The sequence below is a fragment of the Ranitomeya imitator genome, chromosome 7, assembly GCF_032444005.1.
Source record: "Ranitomeya imitator isolate aRanImi1 chromosome 7, aRanImi1.pri, whole genome shotgun sequence".
Classification (NCBI taxonomy): domain Eukaryota; kingdom Metazoa; phylum Chordata; class Amphibia; order Anura; family Dendrobatidae; genus Ranitomeya; species Ranitomeya imitator.
Genome location: NC_091288.1, coordinates 10,449,403 through 10,472,324, shown reverse-complemented (window position 1 = coordinate 10,472,324; position 22,922 = coordinate 10,449,403). Strand labels below are relative to the sequence as shown.

Genomic DNA, 22,922 nt, shown 5'->3' with positions numbered 1-22,922 from the left:
AGTGCATTATTATACAATCACTGTAGTGCAGTGTTACATGATCACTGTAGTGCAGTATTATACAATCACTGTAGTGCAGTATTATACAATCACTGTAGTGCAGTATTATACAATCACTGTAGTGCAGTATTATACAATCACTGTAGTGCAGTATTATACAATCACTGTAGTGCAGTATTACATGATCACTGTAGTGCAGTATTATACAATCACTGTAGTGCAGTATTATACAATCACTGTAGTGCAGTATTATACAATCACTGTAGTGCAGTATTATACGATCACTGTAGTGCAGTATTATACAATCACTGTAGTGCAGTATTACATGATCACTGTAGTGCAGTATTATACAATCACTGTAGTGCAGTATTATACAATCACTGTAGTGCAGTATTATACAATCACTGTAGTGCAGTATTATATGATCACTGTAGTGCAGTATTATACAATCACTGTAGTGCAGTATTACACGATCACTGTAGTGCAGTATTATACGATCACTGTAGTGCAGTATTATACAATCACTGTAGTGCAGTATTACATGATCACTGTAGTGCAGTATTATACAATCACTGTAGTGCAGTATTATACAATCACTGTAGTGCAGTATTATACAATCACTGTAGTGCAGTATTATACAATCACTGTAGTGCAGTATTATACAATCACTGTAGTGCAGTATTATATGATCACTGTAGTGCAGTATTATACAATCACTGTAGTGCAGTATTATACAATCACTGTAGTGCAGTATTATACAATCACTGTAGTGCAGTATTATACAATCACTGTAGTGCAGTATTATATGATCACTGTAGTGCAGTATTACACGATCACTGTAGTGCAGTATTACATGATCACTGTAGTGCAGTATTGTATGATCTCTGTAGTGCAGTATTACACGATCACTAGTGCAGTATTACACGATCACTGTATTGTAGTATACTATTACTGTATTGCAGTATTATACGATCTCTGTAGTGCAGTATTATACAATCACTGTAGTGCAGTATTATACAATCACTGTAGTGCAGTATTATATGATCATTGTAGTGCAGTATTATAAGATCACTGTAGTGCAGTATTATACAATCACTGTAGTGCAGTATTATACAATCACTGTATTGCAGTATTATATGATCTCTGTAGTGCAGTATTATACAATCACTGTAGTGCAGTATTATATGATCTCTGTAGTGCAGTATTATACGATCTCTGTAGTGCAGTATTATATGATCTCTGTAGTGCAGTATTATACGATCACTGCAGTGCAGTATTATTTGGGCAGTGTGATGATGGTATTTTGTGCTGTGTCCAGTATAGTATTATTGGACCATTGTTCAGATGAAATCTGGGAACTGTAGCGTTATTATATCATCACTGTATTGTAGTATTATGTGTGTACAGTATGGCGGTGTATGTGCACATAATGTGCCATTATTTGGTAACTCTATTGAGGTATCATTTGTGCTGGTATAATGGTGTTATTATTTGATCACTATAGTAGGGTACAGTTTGGGCACCATATGGTGGTATTGTTGGGCTCTCTTTGGTAGTATTTGGGCACGGTATGGTGTTAATTGTTCATTATCTTTTACTACAATTTGGGCACCATATGGCGGTAGTAATATCTGTGCAATATGTGGTCATATTATTTGTTCACCTTATTGTGGCACTATTTGGACTCCTTAAGGTGGTAATCTTATTTAGGTACTGTATGTTGTTGTTTGGCTACTGTATGGCAGTACTTTTTGGACAACATACAGTAGTAGTTATACTTGGGCTCTGCATAGTTATGTTGTTCACTGCAATGGATATAAGAAGTCTGCACACCCCTGTCAAAATAAGTTTTCTGTCATGAAAAAAAAAACCTACCAATTATGATTTCGGATCTTTTTCCACCTTTGTTGTCGCTTGTAATCTGCACAAATCGATTGAAAAATAAGGTCAAATCTTTTCAGGTTTAAAAAGAGAAAGAAATAAGTAAAACAATGTGGTTGCATAAATCTGCACAACTTACACTAATACTTTGCTACAGTCCTCTGTGAAATTCCCGCAGCGTCCAGTCTTTTTGGCTTGGGGTCTATCAGTCACGGAAAAAAAACGCATCATGTGCACAAAACATGCAGAATGCATTCTAAATGATAGGATGCATAATGTATGCGTTTTAATGAGTTTTTATAGCGTTTTTACCGCGAAAAAAACGCAAGAAAACCTGAACGTGTGCACATAGCCTAATTAATGTTATTTTCAGTATCTTGGCCGCGTCCAAGGACAATTTTCTTCCTGTGTTTTGATAAATTCTTGTCTTTTGACCAGTTCTGGGAAATGTCACTGTTGTGCCAAATTTCATCCCCCTCTTGATGTCGTCTTCACAGTGTCCATGGTAGATCTGATGTTTTGGGAATGTTTTTGTACCTTCTCCTGACTGATAAAATCTCACAGTGAGATCCTTTGCTGTGTTGTCAGCTGTTTACAGACCAGGAAATGTCAGGAAAATCCTCCTAGAACTTCGACACTTTCTCTGGGGTTAATCAGAATCGCTGTAAATGACGGCGGCCGAGCGCTGACTACTCTGTAACATGGGGGAAATGTGACCGGCTGATTCTGAACAAAATCATGCCCCAATTATTAGAGGGTGCTCACACTTATGCAACTACATTATTTTACTTGTGCTATTTATATTTTCCCACTCAAAATGATTTTAGTTTATTTTTCAATGGATTTGTACATATTATGGGTGACATTAAAGGTGGAAAATGTTCAGAAATGATTCTTCTGGGTAAGGCTACTTTCACACTAGCGTTAACTGCAATCTGCCACAATGCGTCGTTTTGCAGAAAAAACGCATCCTGCAAAAGTGCTTGCAGGATGCGTTTTTTTCCCCATAGACTTGTATTGATGACGCATTGTGACGGATTGCCACACGTCGCATCCGTCGTGCGACGGATGCGTCGTGCTTTTGCGGACCGTCGGGAGCAAAAAACGCTACATGTAATGTTTTTTGCTCCTGACGGACCGCTTTTCCTGACTGCTCATGCGCGGCCGGAACTCCGCCCCCACCTCCCCACACCTCACAATGGGGCAGCGGATGCGCCGGAGAAATGCATCCGCTGCACCCATTGTGCAATGCGCTAAACGCTAGCGTCGGAATCTCTCCCCGACGGAGAGATTCCGACGCTAGTGTGAAAGTAGCCTAAGATGCATGACCTGACATTTTTACAGACTTTCTATATCCACTGTATATGGTAATATGTGTGACAGCATTGTGCTCCTTTTTGTCATCTTTTCACCTTTCCGCTTTCGCCCGCGCTCCGGTTGTTGGCGCAGACGATGTGCTGCGTCCTTTCTGCGACTTATTCCCAGCTGCTGATATAAAAGACGGGAGATTCCTACTTGGATCATCGTTTTCATCCTTTCACCATGGAAACAATCTATTTATAGATAAAAGAATGGCGCCTAATAAAATGTGAGGAGGATGAGTGTAGACGGAGGAGGACACGGGCGAGCGCCGGGGATGAGAAGTAACTCAGCAGCTCCAAACTGATCACAGAGCGGCCATTACCCGGGAACACGGGGGTAAAACCTGTATCAAGAAACCTCCTCCCTCCCACCTACCATTGTAACAGCAGCACAGAGGATTTGGAGCAGTTTCCCCCGGCCAAGTGATGCTTGGATGCCCCATCACATCAGTATTTATGTGAAAATCTCAGCTGACTATTGTCACCACTAGATGGCGCTCTAGTTTCTGCTTTTTATGGCTCCTCTGGGGCTGGACCCTGGTGCCAGAACTGGAGCTGGACTTTTACTTTAAGTCTTTTTACTATTCTGTAAACTTTCATTATTCTTTGACTTCTCCCCATACACTGTTCATTATCTTGTAAAGTTCTCGCTGCTTGAAAGATGACATATAATACTAGACCGCAATCCTCACCTGGTGCAGTAGGAGCCAGCACCACCTCTTAATATCCTTGCCTAAAACCCCTCAATAATAATCTATATATATAATTGCCTAAGGGTTTTTTCCGTCTGTCTGTCTGCCTGTCCTGGAAATCCCACGTCTCTGATTGGTCGAGGCCGCCAGGCCTCGACCAATCAGCGACGGGCACAGCGACGATGATGTCATAAAGGACGTAGAAATCACGCGTTTCTGATTCAGCGACGGGCACAGTATCGACGTAGATGTCATAATGGTTGCCATGGCGACGATTATGTCATAAAGGTTGCCTCGACCAATCAGCGACGGGCACAGTCTGCCGCGAATTCTGGAATCATCATTGTCCATATACTACGGGGACATGCATATTCTAGAATACCCGATGCGTTAGAATCGGGCCACAATCTAGTGATATATAATAACGTAGAGTGAATTTCATATCAACGCCCCTTTAAGTAGAAAGTACTTCCCCTTTAAATGTGGTGAACTTTCAGCTATACTGATCCTCCATGAAAAGTTTGTACATTTTGGAAAAGGTGAGTCATGAGCAGCCGCACAGGAGAGGGCGAGTTACTACGTTCACTAGGTCGGAGGTCAAACATCTGTTTTTCCATTTTTGTGGAATGTGGATTTCAGGGACAGCTGAGATGTTCGGAGTCAGTAATGTGCAGGTTTGGCTGGTTTGTAACATGTCCTGTTGGGAATATCTTCATAGATGCAGTAAAAAAGCTCATGGATGCTCCGAGCAAATTGTTACCAGCAGTATCTGGAAATGAAAAGACAAGTGACATTCAGCTCTGCTACATCAGGAGATGTGACACACTCAGCCCTGCTACATTAGAAGTGACATATTCAGCTTTGCTACATCAGGAGAAGTGACACATTCAGCTCTGTTACATCAGGATTAGTGACACATTCAGCTCTGCTACATTAGGAGAAGTGACACATTCAGCTCTGCTACATCAGGATTAGTGACACACTCAGCCCTGCTACATTAGAAGTGACATATTCAGCTTTGCTACATCAGGATTAGTGACACATTCAGCTCTGCTACATTAGGAGAAGTGACATGTTCAGCTCTGCTACATCAGGATTAGTGACACACTCAGCCCTGCTACATTAGAAGTGACATATTCAGCTTTGCTACATCAGGATTAGTGACACATTCAGCTCTGCTACATCAGAACTGACACATTCAGCTCTGTTACATCAGGATTAGTGACACATTCAGCTCTGCTACATTAGGAGAAGTGACACATTCAGCTCTGCTACATCAGGATTAGTGACACACTCAGCCCTGCTACATTAGAAGTGACATATTCAGCTTTGCTACATCAGGATTAGTGACACATTCAGCTCTGCTACATTAGGATTAGTGACACATTCAGCTCTGCTACATCAGGATTAGTGACACATTCAGCTCTGCTACATTAGGAGAAGTGACACATTCAGCTCTGCTACATCAGGATTAGTGACACACTCAGCCCTGCTACATTAGAAGTGACATATTCAGCTTTGCTACATCAGGATTAGTGACACATTCAGCTCTGCTACATCAGAACTGACACATTCAGCTCTGTTACATCAGGATTAGTGACACATTCAGCTCTGCTACATTAGGAGAAGTGACACATTCAGCTCTGCTACATCAGGATTAGTGACACACTCAGCCCTGCTACATTAGAAGTGACATATTCAGCTTTGCTACATCAGGATTAGTGACACATTCAGCTCTGCTACATTAGGAGAAGTGACATGTTCAGCTCTGCTACATCAGGATTAGTGACACATTCAGCTCTGCTACATTAGGAGAAGTGACACATTCAGCTCTGCTACATCAGGATTAGTGACATATTCAGCTCTGCTACATCAGAACTGACACATTCAGCTCTGCTACATCAGAAGTGACACATTCAGCTCTGCTACATCAGAAGTGACACATTCAGCTCTGCTACATCAGAAGTGACACATTCATCTCCGCTAGGTAAATGCATTAAAGTGAAATAAATGGTTATTCAAATTTCCCTTTCTTTAAACGTCTCCACAATATGAGATTAGTGTGAACATCGGTGTAACGTGCGCAGTGGGGTCTGGAGTCTTCCTAATGGATGGTGACTAGTGATGAGCGAATATACTCGTTACTCGAGATTTCCAGAGCACGCTCGGGGGTCCTCCGAGTATTTTTTAGTGCTCGGAGATTTAGCTGAATGATTTACAGCTCCTAGCCAGGCTGAGTACATGTGGGGGTTGCCTGGTTGCTAGCGAATCCCCACATATAATCAAGCTGGCTAGTAGCTGTAAATCATTCAGCTGCCCGATGCAAACACCTTGGGGACACGTCTACGCAGACAAGTGGAGATTATGGGTAAGAGAGGTTTATAGCATTTACAAGTTCCCTTAAAGTGGTACACACGTGTTTCTTACCTGGAGTCATTGTTACGTACATGGTGTAAACCTCCCCCTTGTTTCTTTATCATTCCCTTACTAGTTCCACTCTCATTGGAGTGTTTGGTGGGTAGTCTGTGGCGCTATATATATTTATATTTTTTTACGTGAGTTTTGCACACTTTCTGGGAACAAACATTGTTTACAAGCACTTGCACTTTTGTACCTTGCTGCTATTTTTGCTCTTGTCCACCACTATAATACAAGTGGGCACCGTGTTTTACACCTGAAATGTCATGTATCCAACTTTATCCTTGACCTGTTTACTACTATACATTTTTGATGTGACTTACATGTTTTTTTTTATTAATACAATTGATATTATTTTTATTATGGGATGTTTGCTCCTTCTTTTCTCTTGGTTTTGTTCTCCATGTACATAGTCTATTGACAGTGAGGTGCTTGTCACAGGAGGGGGCGTGGTCAGACCAGGACTCGCCGGCTCCTGTAGTCCAGCAGTGATAATCTCCTTGTAATAAAACCTTTATTACAAGTAAACCGCACACAGCCTAATGACACGTTGTTGAATTCAGTGTCTCAGCTGCTACCTCATGCTGTCCTCCAATTACATAGCAAAAATCTGCTGACAGATTCCCTTTAATGGGCCAAAGGTGGTACAAAAAATATATTTATAAAAATAAAAGAAACCACATGCTCCTCCGTTCTGCTGCTGACATCCTTCATCTGTCTCCTGGCTTCAGGTGACCGCTGCAGCCGATCAGTGGACACAGTCACATGATACATCCTGTGCGTGGCAGAATGGAGGAGCAGCGGTCTGCTAGGGAGTACTCTCTTTTTCCTTTTGCACCACCCAGGGCCCATAGTGTGTGAAGGCCGTGGCTTCCGCTTCTCTTACTATTATGACATCCAGCTGCCTCAGTCCAAGATGAAATAACGCCCTTAAATCATTGCAGAATAGTAAGTTTTGCAATTTTCTAATATACTGTGTTATTCAGATTCTCCTCCTTTTCAACCTTTCTAGCTATCACTGATTGGAAACATTGTGTTTTACTTTCATATAAATCCTCTCCTGGCCACACAGCTGATGGGTTGTTACAATGTATCACTGTAGATAATAGCTATCAGCCAGGGATCAGGTCTGGAGGCTTGTGTTGCTTTTGTTGTGTTTACAGAAGATTTCCTGCACTGATACATTGTATTTATCATTATTTACATGGGACTGACAGCCCCTTCTCTCTGATTCTGTGTTTGCTGATGGAAGGAGCGGCTTGTGTTATTCTTGTGGGCAGGTTGGAGATACATAAAGCTTCAGGTAGTCCTCGCAATCTTACTGCTTATCACATGATTCGTGGATGGAGACATTTCTATATCCTATAAACTCATTGATACAATAACCACGTGTCCTATAATGATGTAACCATGGTTACTGACACTTATGGCATTGATGTGACATGACCTACAGACCAAACCTATCACAACCCCCATCATGCAGGACAGGTTGTAGTTGTAGTTCTGCAGCATTCTCCATAAATCCTTCTAGGGTGACTCACCCGCACCATCCTGGGAACTGCACAGATCTCTCATCATCCTGAGGTGTGTCCAATACCATTTTTTTTTCCAGCCAACTGCTTCAACATTGCTTCACTGTTCTACCTTGTAGCTTCCCCAGAACTTGTATCCGAGCAGAATTACTCCCTAATGAGTTCCAACAAGTCTTTGCACCAAAACCAAAGAAGCAATTGATACCTTTCCCTCAATGTGTCACACCCGCTGAGCTGATGCAAAGCATTGGGAAAACTCGGATACAAAATGTTCGCTTGCTGCTCAATGTGAATGTCCTCCGTGTACCTCCATGATGTTTATTAGGATCATAATTCTGGGCTGATGTATTTCACGGGATAGATTCCAGCAGTCAGAGCTTTGTGTTTCTGAGCTCCAAATCCGCTCTATAAACCAGTAGTTAAATGGGACAATTCTGTGATCCTGCAGCCACCACTAGGAGGCGCTCCGGAGCACACGTCATGTATAAGCTGTATACAGAGACTTCAATACTGCAGTAGACGTTTGTGAGTCCCTGATGTAGGATAATGTGATTATAGACCTATTTTATGAATTTAGATTCCTCAGTTCAGCACTGTTCTATATACTGAAAGTGCATACAGTGGGGGAAATAAGTATTTGATCCCTTGCTGATTTTGTAAGTTTTCTCACTGACAAAGACATGAACAGTCTATCATTTTAAGGGTCGGTTAATTTTAACATTGAGAAATAGAATATCAAAAATAAAATCCAAAAAATCACATTGTATAAATTATATAAATTTATTTGCATTTTGCAGTGAGAAATAAGTATTTGATCCCTCTGGTAAACAAGACTTAATACTTGGTGGTAAAACCCTTGTTGGCAAGCACAGCAGTCAGATATTTTTTGTAGTTGATGATGAGGTTTGCGCACATGTCAGGAGGAATTTTCCTCCACTCCTCTTTGCAAATCATCTCTAAATCATTAAGATTTTGAGGCTGTTGCTTGGCAACTCGGAGCTTCATCTCCCCCCATAAGTTTTCTATGGGATTATGGTCTGGAGACTGGCTAGGCCACTCCATGACCTTAATGTGCTTCTTTTTGAGCCACTCCTTTGTTGCCTTGTCTCTATGTTTTGGGTCATTGTCTTGCTGGAAGACCCAGCCACGACCCATTTTAATGTCCTGGCGGAGGGAAGGAGGTTGTCACTCAGGATTTTACAGTACATGGCTCCATCCATTCTCCCATTGATGCAGTGAAGTAGTCCTGTGCCCTTAGCAGATAAACACCCCCAAACCATAATGTTTCCACCTCCATGCTTGACAGTGGGGATGGTGTTCTTTGGGTCATAGGCAGCATTTCTCTTCCTCCAAACATGGTGAGTTGAGTTAATTCTGAAGACGTCAACTTTTGTCTCATCTGACCACAGCACCTTCTCCCAATCACTCACAGAATCATCCAGGTGTTCTCTGGCAAACTTCAGACGGGCTGCACATGTGCCTTCTTGAGCAGGGGGACCTTGAGGGCACTGCAGGACTTTAAACCTTTACGGCATAATGTGTTACCAATGGTTTTCTTGGAGACTGTGGTCCCAGCTGCCTTGAGATTATTAACAAGTTTCCCCCGTGTAGTTTTAGGCTGATCTCTCACCTTCCTCATGATCAAGGATACCCCACGAGGTGACATTTTGCACGGTGCCCCAGATCGATGTCGATTGACAGTCATTTTGTATTTCTTCCATTTTCTTACTATTGCACCAACAGTTGTCTCCTTCTCACCCAGCGTCTTACTTATGGTTTTGTAGCCGATTCCAGCTTTGTGCAGGTCTATGATATTGTCCCTGACATCCTTATCATGCTCTTTGGTCTTGCCCATGTTGTAGAGGTTAGTGTCTGACTGATTAATTGAGTCTGTGGCAGGGCCGGACTGGGACTAAAATTCCGCCCTGGCATTTGAAGTTACACAGGCCCACTTGTCACATGGTGACTGTATAATATCTTTGTACACTTGTAGGCAGGGACGGTTTTAGGCAAAGTTTAAAATGGGGCCCCAAATGCTAACATATTGCACATCACACAAAAGCATTTCGGTTGTATTTACAAGCGCTGAGTTCAGGCCGCTAAATGAGTTTGATCGACAATACTGAAGTTGTTCCACGCTTGTTTCCCGGCCTCTTTCCACCAGCTGAGGACTAATGATGGGACAGAACGATCACTAATAGATCTCTAACAGATCACCATACAGGATCATGTTATCAGCAGCACATCTACAGTTTACACCGGCGATGTGCTGCTGAGAGCAATGAATTTTGTTCCAGCAAAAACAATCTGAATATGCAGCATTTTACTTGTTTAGTCAGATACACCCCATAGTCCTCCATATATTATAATGTGCACCACAGTCCTCCATATAGTATAATACACTCCCTATAGTCCTCCATATAGTATAATACACTCCTCATAGTGCTCCATATAGTATAATGCACCGCCATAGTCATCCATGTAGGACAATTCACTTCCCATAGTATAATGCACCCCATAGTTCTTCATATAGTATAACGTATTCCCCATAGTCCTCGATACAGTATAATGCAGCCCACATATAGTATAATGCACCACCCTACAGAATATAATGCGGCCACCCCAGAGTATAATGCAGCCACCCCATAGAATATAATGCAGCCCCCCTCATAGTTTAATGCAGCCCCCTCATAGAGTATGATACAATCACCCCTCAAAGAATATAAATATAATTCAGCCTCCCATAGAATATAATGTAGCCCCGAATAGAATAGAATACAATACAGGCCACCTCCCCACAGAATATAATGCTGGAGCCCCATCAAAGAGTATGATGCAATCATCCCTCAAAAAATCTAATACAGCCCCCCATAGAATATAATACAGCCCACCTCCCCATAATATATAATGTAGCCCCCATAGAATATAATGCAGCCCCCCCATAGTATAACACAGCCTCCCCCATAGAATATAATATACCCCCACAATAGTATATAGCACAGCCACATAGTATATAACACGGCCTCCCCCATAGAATATAATATACCCCCATAGTATATAGTAAAGCCCAAATAGTATATAGTACAACCCGCATAGTATATAGCAAAGCCTGCATAGTACAGTATATAGCACAACCCGCATAGCAGATAACACAGCCCACGTAGTAGTATACAGCACAGCCCACGTAGCAGTATACAGCACAGCCCACGTAGCAGTATACAGCACAGCCCACACAGTAGTATATAGCACAGCCCACACAGTAGTATATAGCACAGCCCACATAGTAGTATATAGCACAGCCCACACAGTAGTATAAAGCACAGCCCACACAGTAGTATACAGCACAGTCCACATAGTAGTATATAGCACAGCCCACATAGTAGTATATAGCACAGCCCACATTGTAGTATATAGCCCAGCCCACATAGTAGTATATAGCACAGCCCACATAGTAGAATATAGCACAGCCCACATAGTAGTATATAGCACAGCCCACATAGTAGTATATAGCACAGCCCACACAGTAGTATATAGCACAGCCCACACAGTAGTATATAGCACAGCCCACACAGTAGTATATAGCACAGCCCACACAGTAGTATATAGCACAGCCCACACAGTAGTATACAGCACAGCCCACACAGTAGTATACAGCACAGCCCACATAGTAGTAGTATACAGCACAGCCCTCATAGTAGTAGTATACAGCACAGCCCACTTAGCAGTATACAGCACAGCCCACATAGTAGTATACAGCACAGCCCACATAGTAGTATACAGCACAGCCCACATAGTAGTATATAGCACAGCCCACTTAGCAGTATACAGCACAGCCCACATAGTAGTATACAGCACAGCCCACATAGTAGTATATAGCACAGCCCACATAGTAGTATATAGCAGTATATATAACCTACCCTTAAAATTATAGACTGTTCATGTCTTTGTCAGTTGGCAAACTTACAAAATCAGCAAGGGATCAAATACTTAGTTCCCCACTGTATGTGCATTAATATCATTGTATCACTTGTAGTGCAGAGTACATATACTAATCCTGTGACTTGCAGAAAGTTTGAGGGGTCCTGGTACTGAACAGCGCTGTGTTCTTCAGGGTTCAACTCCAGAACCTGCCATTGGATGGGCGGCCCATACCCCTAAATCTAACCTCGGTCTAAAGATCATCCTATCTGTTGGCTTTGTCATAGCACTTAACCTCTGCCTGAATCCCACCCTTATATGGCTTGCGGGACCCCTTAAATTTACAGGTTTCACTCTATCCCACAACATACTCCAGAAGAGCAGATAAGTCCACACTTTGTCTGAGCATTTCCTCCTTTGTCTGATGTTCCTTGACATCATTTCTGGAGGACAGGTCACTTATCCCAGTGAGATCTGTGGGAATGAAGATGCTCTGGTGTTTGATCATGCAGAACTGTTCAATAAATTACCAATATCAGTAAAATATAACATCACTGAAGGATTCTGGGAAGGTCGACTATTGTTCATGTCAAGTGAGGTCAGGAGCCACCGAGCTCTAACATGTTACACGAAAACAAAACGGCGTCTCGCTGAGTGTTACATTCCCTCCTCAGAAAAAATAAATAATAACATATTCCCATTGTTTTACCATGATTAAGAAAAAACCTAAATAAAAATATGTTACATCAAACTGTAAACACAGAACTGTTTTAATTATTAATGACATACTTGTTGCTTCTGTGAAGAGAAATTCCACTCCTTGTACATAAAGACGGTATTATAGTAGTTATATCCTTGTACATAAAGACGGTATTATAGTAGTTATATTCTTGTACATAGGGGCAGTATTATATTAACATAGTAACATAGTAACATAGTAAGGCCGAAAAAAGACATTTGTCCATCCAGTTCAGCCTATATTCCATCATAATAAATCCCCAGATCTACGTCCTTCTACAGAACCTAATAATTGTATGATACAATATTGTTCTGCTCCAGGAAGACATCCAGGCCTCTCTTGAACCCCTCGACTGAGTTCGCCATCACCACCTCCTCAGGCAAGCAATTCCAGATTCTCACTGCCCTAACAGTAAAGAATCCTCTTCTATGTTGGTGGAAAAACCTTCTCTCCTCCAGACGCAAAGAATGCCCCCTTGTGCCCGTCACCTTCCTTGGTATAAACAGATCCTCAGCGAGATATTTGTATTGTCCCCTTATATACTTATACATGGTTATTAGATCGCCCCTCAGTCGTCTTTTTTCTAGACTAAATAATCCTAATTTCGCTAATCTATCTGGGTATTGTAGTTCTCCCATCCCCTTTATTAATTTTGTTGCCCTCCTTTGTACTCTCTCTAGTTCCATTATATCCTTCCTGAGCACCGGTGCCCAAAACTGGACACAGTACTCCATGTGCGGTCTAACTAGGGATTTGTACAGAGGCAGTATAATGCTCTCATCATGTGTATCCAGACCTCTTTTAATGCACCCCATGATCCTGTTTGCCTTGGCAGCTGCTGCCTGGCACTGGCTGCTCCAGGTAAGTTTATCATTAACTAGGATCCCCAAGTCCTTCTCCCTGTCAGATTTACCCAGTGGTTTCCCATTCAGTGTGTGATGGTGACATTGATTCCTTCTTCCCATGTGTATAACCTTACATTTATCATTGTTAAACCTCATCTGCCACCTTTCAGCCCAAGTTTCCAACTTATCCAGATCCATCTGTAGCAGAATACTATCTTCTCTTGTATTAACTGCTTTACATAGTTTTGTATCATCTGCAAATATCGATATTTTACTGTGTAAACCTTCTACCAGATCATTAATGAATATGTTGAAGAGAACAGGTCCCAATACTGACCCCTGCGGTACCCCACTGGTCACAGCGACCCAGTTAGAGACTATACCATTTATAACCACCCTCTGCTTTCTATCACTAAGCCAGTTACTAACCCATTTACACACATTTTCCCCCAGACCAAGCATTCTCATTTTGTGTACCAACCTCTTGTGCGGTGCGGCATATAGTAATTATATTCTTGTACATAGGGGCAGTATTATAGTAGTTATATTCTTGTAGATAGGAGCAGTATTATAGTAGTTATATTCTTGTACATAGGAACAGTATTATAGTAGTTATATTCTTGTACATAGGAGCAGTATTATAGTAGTTATATTCTTGTACATAGGGGGCAGTATTATAGTAGTTATATTCTTGTACATAGGGGCAGTATTATAGTAGTTATATTCTTGTATATGGGGCAGTATTATAGTAGTTATATTCTTGTATATGGGGCAGTATTATAGTAGTTATATTCTTGTATATGGGGCAGTATTATAGTAGTTATATTCTTGTATATGGGGCAGTATTATAGTAGTTATATTCTTGTATATGGGGCAGTATTATAGTAGTTATATTCTTGTATATGGGGCAGTATTATATTAGTTATATTCTTGCACGTATTCGTGTGCAGGAGCTTTTCATCCATGGAGGGGGTCATTCATAAGTTTACTTTCGAACATAGCTATAGATAAAGATCTAATCTTCCTCCATGATCATTTTCTCCCATCTTCTAGGACAGGGGTCCCCAACCTTTCTTACCTTGAGAGCCACATTCTGCTATGAAAGTTGGTCGAGAGCCACATTGTAGTACAGTGTATAGGGTTAGTGTACAGGTAACACACTGAGTCACCAGTGATGTCTGTACGTGAAGTCCTTCATCTTTGCTTTTCATCTTCATCCAGCACAGACAACTGTTAAGGTACCGTCACACATAACGATATCGTTAACAATATCGTTGCTTTTTGTGACGTAGCAACGATATTGTTAACGAAATCGTTATGTGTGACAGCGACCAACGATCAGGCCCCTGCTGGGAGATCGTTGGTCGCTGGGGAAAGTTATTTTGTCGCCGGATCTCCCGCTGAGAGTGTCACACGCCGATTCAGCGATGTCTTCACTGGTAACCAGGGTAAATATCGGGTTACTAAGCGCAGGGCAGTAACCCGATGTTTACCCCGGTTACCGTTGTAAATGTAAAAAAACAAACACTACATACTTACATTCCGGTGTCTGGTCAGGTCCCTCGCCTTCAGCTTCCTGCACTGACTGGTGAGCGTCGGCCGCCGTAAAGCACAGCACAGCGGTGACGTCACCGCTGTACTTTACGGCCGGCGCTCAGTCAGTGCTGGAAGCTGAAGGCGAGGGACCTGACCAGACACCGGAATGTAAGTATGTGCTGTTTGTTTTTTACGTTTACGCTGGTAACCAGGGTAAACATCGGGTTACTAAGCGCGGCCCTGCACTTAGTAACCCGATATTTACCCTGGTTACCCGGGGACTTCGGCATCGTTGGTCGCTGGAGAGCTGTCTGTGTGACAGTTCCCCAGCGACCACACAGCGACGCTGCAGCGATTGACATTGTTGTCGGTATCGCTGCAGCGTCGCTTAGTGTGACGGTACCTTTACTTCTTCCAGCCAGGGCTCGTCTCTGCAGGAAATAACACAGTTATCTAGAGCTCCGCTTGCAGAACACATTACTTTTTTTCCCCCCAAATTCTAAACTACACCAGATGAAGAAAAAAAGGCGACAGTGTTGCTCTGCACAGTAACAGGACCGCCCCCCCATTTATAACACTATCCTCAAAAAATAAAATAAACCTCACTGCAGTAATAATATCCCCCATCCAGGCCCCCGTGTGTCTCATTCCTTGCTCCTTTCATATGTTCTCCCATCCTGCCTCCATGTGAATCCCATCCTGCCCCACCTGTCCCATGATCCTTCCCCATCTGCCCTATGATCCTGCCCCATCTGTCCCATGATCCTGCCCCATCTGCCCCATGATCCTGCCTCATCTGTCCCATGATCCTGACTCATGATCCTGCCCCATGATCCTGCACCATCGGTCTCCATTCTGCCCCATGATCCTGCACCATCGTCTCCATTCTGTCCCCTTATCTCCATTCTGCCCCTTATCTCCATTCTGCCCCTTGTCTCCATTCTGCCCCTTGTCTCCATTCTGCCCCTTGTCTCCATTCTGTCCCCTTGTCTCCATTCTGTCCCCTTGTCTCCATTCTGCCCTTCGTGTCTCCATTCTGCCCTTCGTGTCTCCATTCTGCCCTTCGTGTCTCCATTCTGCCCCCGTGTCTCCATTCTGCCCTTCGTGTCTCCATTCTGCCCTTCGTGTCTCCATTCTGCCCTTCGTGTCTCCATTCTGCCCTTCGTGTCTCCATTCTGCCCTTCGTGTCTCCATTCTGCCCCCGTGTCTCCATTCTGCCCTTCGTGTCTCCATTCTGCCCCCGTGTCTCCATTCTGCCCTTCGTGTCTCCATTCTGCCCTTCGTGTCTCCATTCTGCCCTTCGTGTCTCCATTCTGCCCTTCGTGTCTCCATTCTGCCCTTCGTGTCTCCATTCTGCCCTTCGTGTCTCCATTCTGCCCTTCGTGTCTCCATTCTGCCCTTCGTGTCTCCATTCTGCCCTTCGTGTCTCCATTCTGCCCCCGTGTCTCCATTCTGCCCCATGTCTACAATCCTGCTCCGTGTCTCCCATCCTGCCTCCGTGTCTCCGTTCTCACCCGTGTCTCCAATCCTGCCCCTTCTCTCCATTCTTCCTCGTGTCTCCATTCCAAGGCTACGTTCACATTTGCGTCTTTGGACGCAGCGTCGTCGACGCATAACGACGCATGCGTCATGCGCCCCTATCTTTAACATTGGGGGCGCATGGACATGCATTGTCATGCGTTTTGGTGCGTTTTACAACGCATGCGTCGTTTCGGCGCACCAGGCAGGGCGCGGCAAACGCAACATGTTGCAGTTTAGGGAACAAAATATTGAAATTTTGGGTCCACTGTCGAGAAACTCCCAAGATCTCAGTCCCATTGGGATCTTGGGGTCAATTCTCATAAAGCCACAAACAAAAACCCAGGAATAGTGATAAACTCCGAGCTCTGATGAGAGGGCGGCCATCAGTCAGGATCTGCCCAGAAGCCGCATCCAGCTTTTGGAGCGAATAAGAAGTGTGGATAATAATCAGCAGCGCTTGGAATATTGAGGCGTCATAGAAACATCATGGATTTGCCATGTTTATAATTGTATGTCAGTAACCATAGAAATTATCAACTAAAAGCTCAAAAAACATTGAAGCAGCAAAACTTTGACAAACATTTTTGTTTTCAGTCTGAAAACTTTTGGCCACAACAGTAAATTTCAGACATCCTGATAATGAACGTAGATTCTGAGCTGTAATGGGGGCAGTGATAATCCTGGGGCTATAGAAGCATAACATGGGGGGCCGACTTGTCACTTATCTGTCCATTCATAGAGATAAGTTTTGTTGTTTTGTAAGGAGCCATTTGTCATTGTCATCGCTGAGACTTGAGTGATGACGTCCATGTTTTAGTTCAGTCAGTTTAGGATAATTGACTGGAGGAGACTATGGTACTTACAGATGAATGTGCAGACGAGTTAGTACATCCTTTTTTTTATTATAGTTGGACATTTCTTATTCTTTCTTACAAATGGAAACTTTATTTTGTGATTTTTTTTTTTTTTTTTTTTTAATACACAAGAAGATGAGCCTGCACCCTTAGGGTATGTTCACACGTTGCATTTTTGCTGTCTTTTGTCAGTCCAAATACCTAAAGGGTTTCCTGATGCCAGAAAGAGAATCCTGACGGTATGTGCACACGTCAGGATTTCTTGCAGAATTTTTCCTGAAAAAAACAGGACATTTCTGCCAGAAATCCACAAGCGTTTTTCGCGTTTTTCATGCGTTTTTTGATGCGTTTTTTTGGTGTGTTTTTTCCCGAATGCATAGAATAGCGGGAAAAACGTAGAAAATCTGCAAAATTAATGAACATGCTGCTTTTTTTTACCGCGAAAAAAAAAATGCATCATGTGCACAAAACATGCAGAATGCATTCTAAATGATAGAATGCATAATATATGCATTTTTAATGAGTTTTTATAGCGTTTTTACCGTGAAAAAATGTGAAAAAAGCGTGAAAAAACCTGTACGTGTGCACATGGCCTTACCGTGAAAAAAACGTGAAAAAACCTGAACGTATGCACATTTTACCGTGAAAAAAACGCGAAAAAACCTGAACGTGTGCACATGGCCTTACCGTGAAAAAACCTGAACGTGTGCACATTTTACCGTGAAAAAACGTGAAAAAAACACGAAAAAACCTGAACGTGTGCACATAGCCTGAAGCCTCGTGCACATGTTGCTTATTTGTGATTTGCAGATTTGTTGCAGGTTTAAATCTGCAGCATCAGTTCTTTCAGTCTTTTTGTTGCAGATTTTATGCATATAAAAAAGTGGGGAAAAATCTGCACCAAAGATGCAGGAAAAATGTTGCAAAAACTCACGTTTCTCCTGCGAAATGATGCAAAAATGGTGCTGAAATGTCCTCTCCACATTGTGCGCATCCCCTGACTCTGAGCTTTGTTCTGTATCCCCCTGTATCTCTTGAGATTAAAGTAACATTGTCCAGATTTCCATGGAATTGTAGAATGAATGTGGATGTTTCTTTTGCTGTGGTGACATTTATCTTCATGGTTTCCAGGGCTGATGTCTGTGCCTGGTAAAGCTCCACGCTCACTCTCTAGGGTGGGAGCAGCGTTCTTAGGGGGCTCCCTAATCCTATCTATAGCATTGTTAACATTTCAGAAAGATTTCACATTGACATGATTCTGGGTCTGTATATAGTGGTCCGGCACTTGTCAGCCGGCTGATGTCCATAAATCCGTCAGATCACATCATTCCATCACAACTCCTAATGTTCTCACTACTTCTGCAAAGTGACCAGAGGTGAGAAATGTTGAAAATTATTACACAAATGTAAAGCTCACCATAAACTGAATAAGTTAACACTAAAAAAGCTGTTGCCGGTCATTGCATAAATTCTCGCTAAAGTCCAGCTGAAAACCGCCAAAACGTTGATGCGGCGTAGCTTTGGTCCCTATTTTACTCGATCTGCAGTGTGAAGCTGCACAATACGCCCCTTAGGGTATGTGCACACGATGCAGATTTAGTGCAGAAAAATCTGCTGCAGTTCTGCACTAAATCTGCATCTCCTGGCAGAATCTGCAGGTGCGTTTTTTATGCGTTTTTGATGCGTTTTTGATGCGTTTTTTATGCGTTTTTTGAGCACAAATCTGCACAAAAAACGCATGAAAAACGCATCAAAAACGCATGAAAAACGCATAAAAAACGCATCAAAAACGCACCTGCAGATTTCTATTATGGAGGGGTGCAGAAACGCTGCAGAACTGCACAAAAGAAGTGACAGGCACTTCTTTGAAAACTGCAGCGTTTCTGCACAGATTTTTCTGCACCATGTGCACAGCTTTTTTTTTTTCCCATTGATTTACATTGTACTGTGATCACAGTGCAGTTCTGCAGCGTTTCTGCTGCAGAAAAATCTGCAGCAGTTCTGCACTAAATCTGCATCGTGTGCACATACCCTTAGGCTTTGTGCACTCATTGCGGATTTGCCTTTGGTATTTTCTGTGCGGATTCTGCATCTCTTGGCAGAAAACGCAGGTCAGAATCTGCCCGTTTTTTATGCGGCTGTTGTGCATTTTCCTGCAGATTCTGTGCAGACTTCATGCGTTTTTTACCCCAACGTTTTCCTATAATGGAATGGGTGCAGAAACGCACAAAGAATTGACCTGGTCCTTTTTTTTAATCTGCTGCGGATTCCGTGCGGAATTTTCCGCACCATTAGCACAGCATTTTTATTTTCCCATTGATTTACATTGTACTGTAAATCACATGTGGTTCTGCAACGTTTCTGCACGGAAAAAAACGCTGCGGAGCCGCAGTAAATCCACAACGTGTGCACACAGCCTTAGAGATGTGTGTGGGACAAGCTCCATGCCATCTCTGAAGAGGTGGGAACCATTGTGAATGTCTCTATGCGCCCCCCCCCCCCTCCCCCACCTGTTGTTTGTTTGTTTGTTTATTTATTTATTTTTTGCTATTTATGGTTTTGCTACATTTGTTTCTTGTTTTTCCTTTTTCTCCAGGTTCTGCAGAAACTCGGGAAAGCAGATGAGACGAAAGACGAGCAGTTTGAGCAATGCGTGCAAAACTTCAACAAACAGCTGGTGAGTGAAAACGAAGCACGGCGCCCGTTACCGGACCATAAGGGGAGATGTGCAGAGACGTTCACTTTATGAAAAACATTTGGCATCAATCATATAATTAATGATAATGTAGGGAAAAAGATCTGGAAACATGTTTAGAAAAATATTAGGAAATTGATAACATAGCAATCGCCCAGAGCAGCAGTGCCCCAGGCAGGTCACATCCATAATGGAGTTTCCACATTTGCCGCCGTCTGGAGGGGTTTATGACTGACAGGAGTGGAGGCAATAATGAGTAGTAGTAATGAGTAGCAATAATGTGTAGTAATAATGAATAGCAATAATGAGTAGCAATAATGAGTAGTAATAATGAGTAGCAATAATGAGTAGCAATAATGAGTAGCAATAATGAGTAGCAATAATGAATAGCAATAATGAGTAGTAATAATGAGTAGCAATAATGAGTGGCAATAATGAGTGGCAATAATGAGTGGCTATAATGTGTAGCAATAATGAGTAGCAATAATGAGTAGTAATAATGAGTAGTAATAATGAGTAGCAATAATGAGTAGCAATAATGAGTGGCAATAATGAGTAGCAATAATGAGTAGTAATAATGAGTAATAATAATGAGTAGCAATAATGAGTAGCAATAGTGAGTAGCAATAGTGAGTAGTATTGATGAGTAACAATAATGAGTGGTAATAATGAGTAATAATTATGAGTAGCTATAATGAGTAGCAATAGTGAGTAGTATTAATGAGTAACAATAATGAGTAGTAATAATGAATATCAATAATGAGTAATAATTATGAGTAGTAATAATGAGTAGCAATAACGCTCTTACAATATTCCTTCTTGCATTCCGTGGATTTTCATTGTCTTTCCTATTAACCTTTTACATTTTTTCTTTGGCCCATTGATATTTCCCGACCTGCTGATATCATAATCTGTGGGTGTGAGCCGTGTGACTATCAGGGTGGAACATAGTTCACTGAGGCAAAAATCCAGATCTGGGAAAGAGCCAAATTGTGACAAAGCAGTTAAAAAATGTCAGCAGACGCGCTGCTGCGTACAGAACTGTCAGCGGCCATCGCAGTTACAGGTAATATCCCTTTAATTGTGACCAGTGCCCGTCCCTTTATTTCTGCGTGGCCGGAGCTGACTGCGAGGATTTCTTCATACAGGAACCCTGTGTCCTGCGGGATGTTTTCATCCAGTATAGACATGAGTCAGCTCTGAAGACCCTGACGAGATGCTGAGCGAGGACTTCTGGCAACATCTGGACGCTTCCTTCTCAGCGCGGGATCCGAGGAGCAAAAACTGGTGAAGAAAACAAAACAAAAACCAAAAGGCACGAGATGGTCCCCAGGAAATTACTCAGCTGGTCCGGAATCAGAGCTGAAGGGGTCATTGGGGGCCGAGATGGACAATGTGGCCAGAAGTGATGGGGACCAGGACTTTGTTTCACATTTCGGTCCTCTCTCTGCTCATTCTCCATGGCCATCGGCTACTGAGCGGCCACAAGACCCTCACTAACAGAGAAGACCCTACTGTGCGTGAAGACCCTCGACACAGAGGAAATAAAAGTATCTTCACAGGAAATGATGGAACCTGGGAATAAAGGTCCTCGCTGCCCGTCCCTCCTGATGATCGGGGGCATTCAACTAGTGTTAGTAATGGCCACATAGTGGGGTCCGTGGTCAGGGGTCCGTCCGAGCTGATCAATGGCAGAAAAAATATCACCTTGTTCATGTTTTGTAGAACTTCTTACAGTAAGATCTATTAATATTAGTGTAAAAAAGACTAGACCTCAATGTTAATGTAAGGAGCCCCCCAGCTTTGTATGTGCAGCCCTGCTCCCCCCACCTGATTCCCTATCACCCCCTTCCATGCACTTCACACAACTTCACTCTGCTCCTTTCTCCTCTCTGCTCTGCTATCCGTCCCATGATGCATCAGCGCTCCGTCACATGACCAGCTGAATTAGCAAATAGATGAACCGCACCCAGCTGGTGCCCCCCGTACGGATTCGGGCAGCCGTCTACCAGCGGAGTGCCCCCGATAAAGGGGGTCCAGGATCTCCTGGTGCCGTTCAGCCACATTGGGCCACCGAATCCATTGTGGGACCTGTGAAATAACCCCAAATCTGACACCCCCTATACCCGACCACGGGGTCACTGTGGAGCATCCTCAGTGTCAGCACACGGACCCCCGAAGACCCTGAGCTTATTACATGTAACAATAGATCGGAGCAATGATAAAATCATAACATGAAGACATTGACGGTTCAGCGGATGGCCCCCCAGTGTGCGGCTGTAAGACCCCATTAATGTAATTCTATTAATGAATAAAGGGTAAAATCGCAAGAAGTACATGGCGACATCACAAAGAAATCACCGCTCATAGTGCTAGCATCCCGCACATCTGAGGGCCAGCGGTGTAACGCCAGGAGCCCATGAAGACCCTGCAAAGGACCCCCATTTACCATCTGTAACACTGGAAAGGACCTTTGGGGCCCTCGGTCTCCAGGGCCCCGGTGTGACTACCCCTATATCCTCGGCCAAGAGGCTCTGCAGCAACCTTGCAATGAACTAATGATTGTATGGGACAGATACATGCCGGAGGGTCTTATCGGAGACCACCCAATGAGAACATAAGATGAGCGAGTCCTGTTTTTTAGTTGACGCCTCTGACTTTATCGTCTCAGAATCGTGAGTCATTGTTATTGGGGACGGAGGGGCGATGCCTCCTCTGCCCCCTCATTGTGCAATGTGTCCTGTACCAGGAGGGCAGATCACATGGCATTATTGCCTCCTGGCCAGTGGTGGGCTGCGGTGATGATGAGGAGGACCCCCGACACCACCCAGGGATGGCTGAGGATTGGATTTGGGTGGCCCCTAATGAACTGGAGCTACAGATAGAAAACACATGTGTCTCCCCCGCAGCTGGATCCCATACAGAACCTT

The 22,922-nt window shown here is 43.1% G+C and overlaps 1 protein-coding gene across 13 annotated transcripts in view; it reads left to right on the top strand.

The window, feature by feature from the left end:
• The window catches only part of BIN1 (bridging integrator 1), a 115,354-nt gene that overhangs the window by 38,099 nt on the left and 54,333 nt on the right, over window positions 1-22,922 (top strand). For all 13 annotated transcript variants that reach the window (XM_069732661.1, XM_069732664.1, XM_069732662.1 and 10 more), the window contains exon 2: window positions 19,894-19,974. In XM_069732661.1, the coding sequence (XP_069588762.1) occupies window positions 19,894-19,974 (81 nt within the window). The remainder of the gene's footprint in view (window positions 1-19,893; window positions 19,975-22,922) is intronic.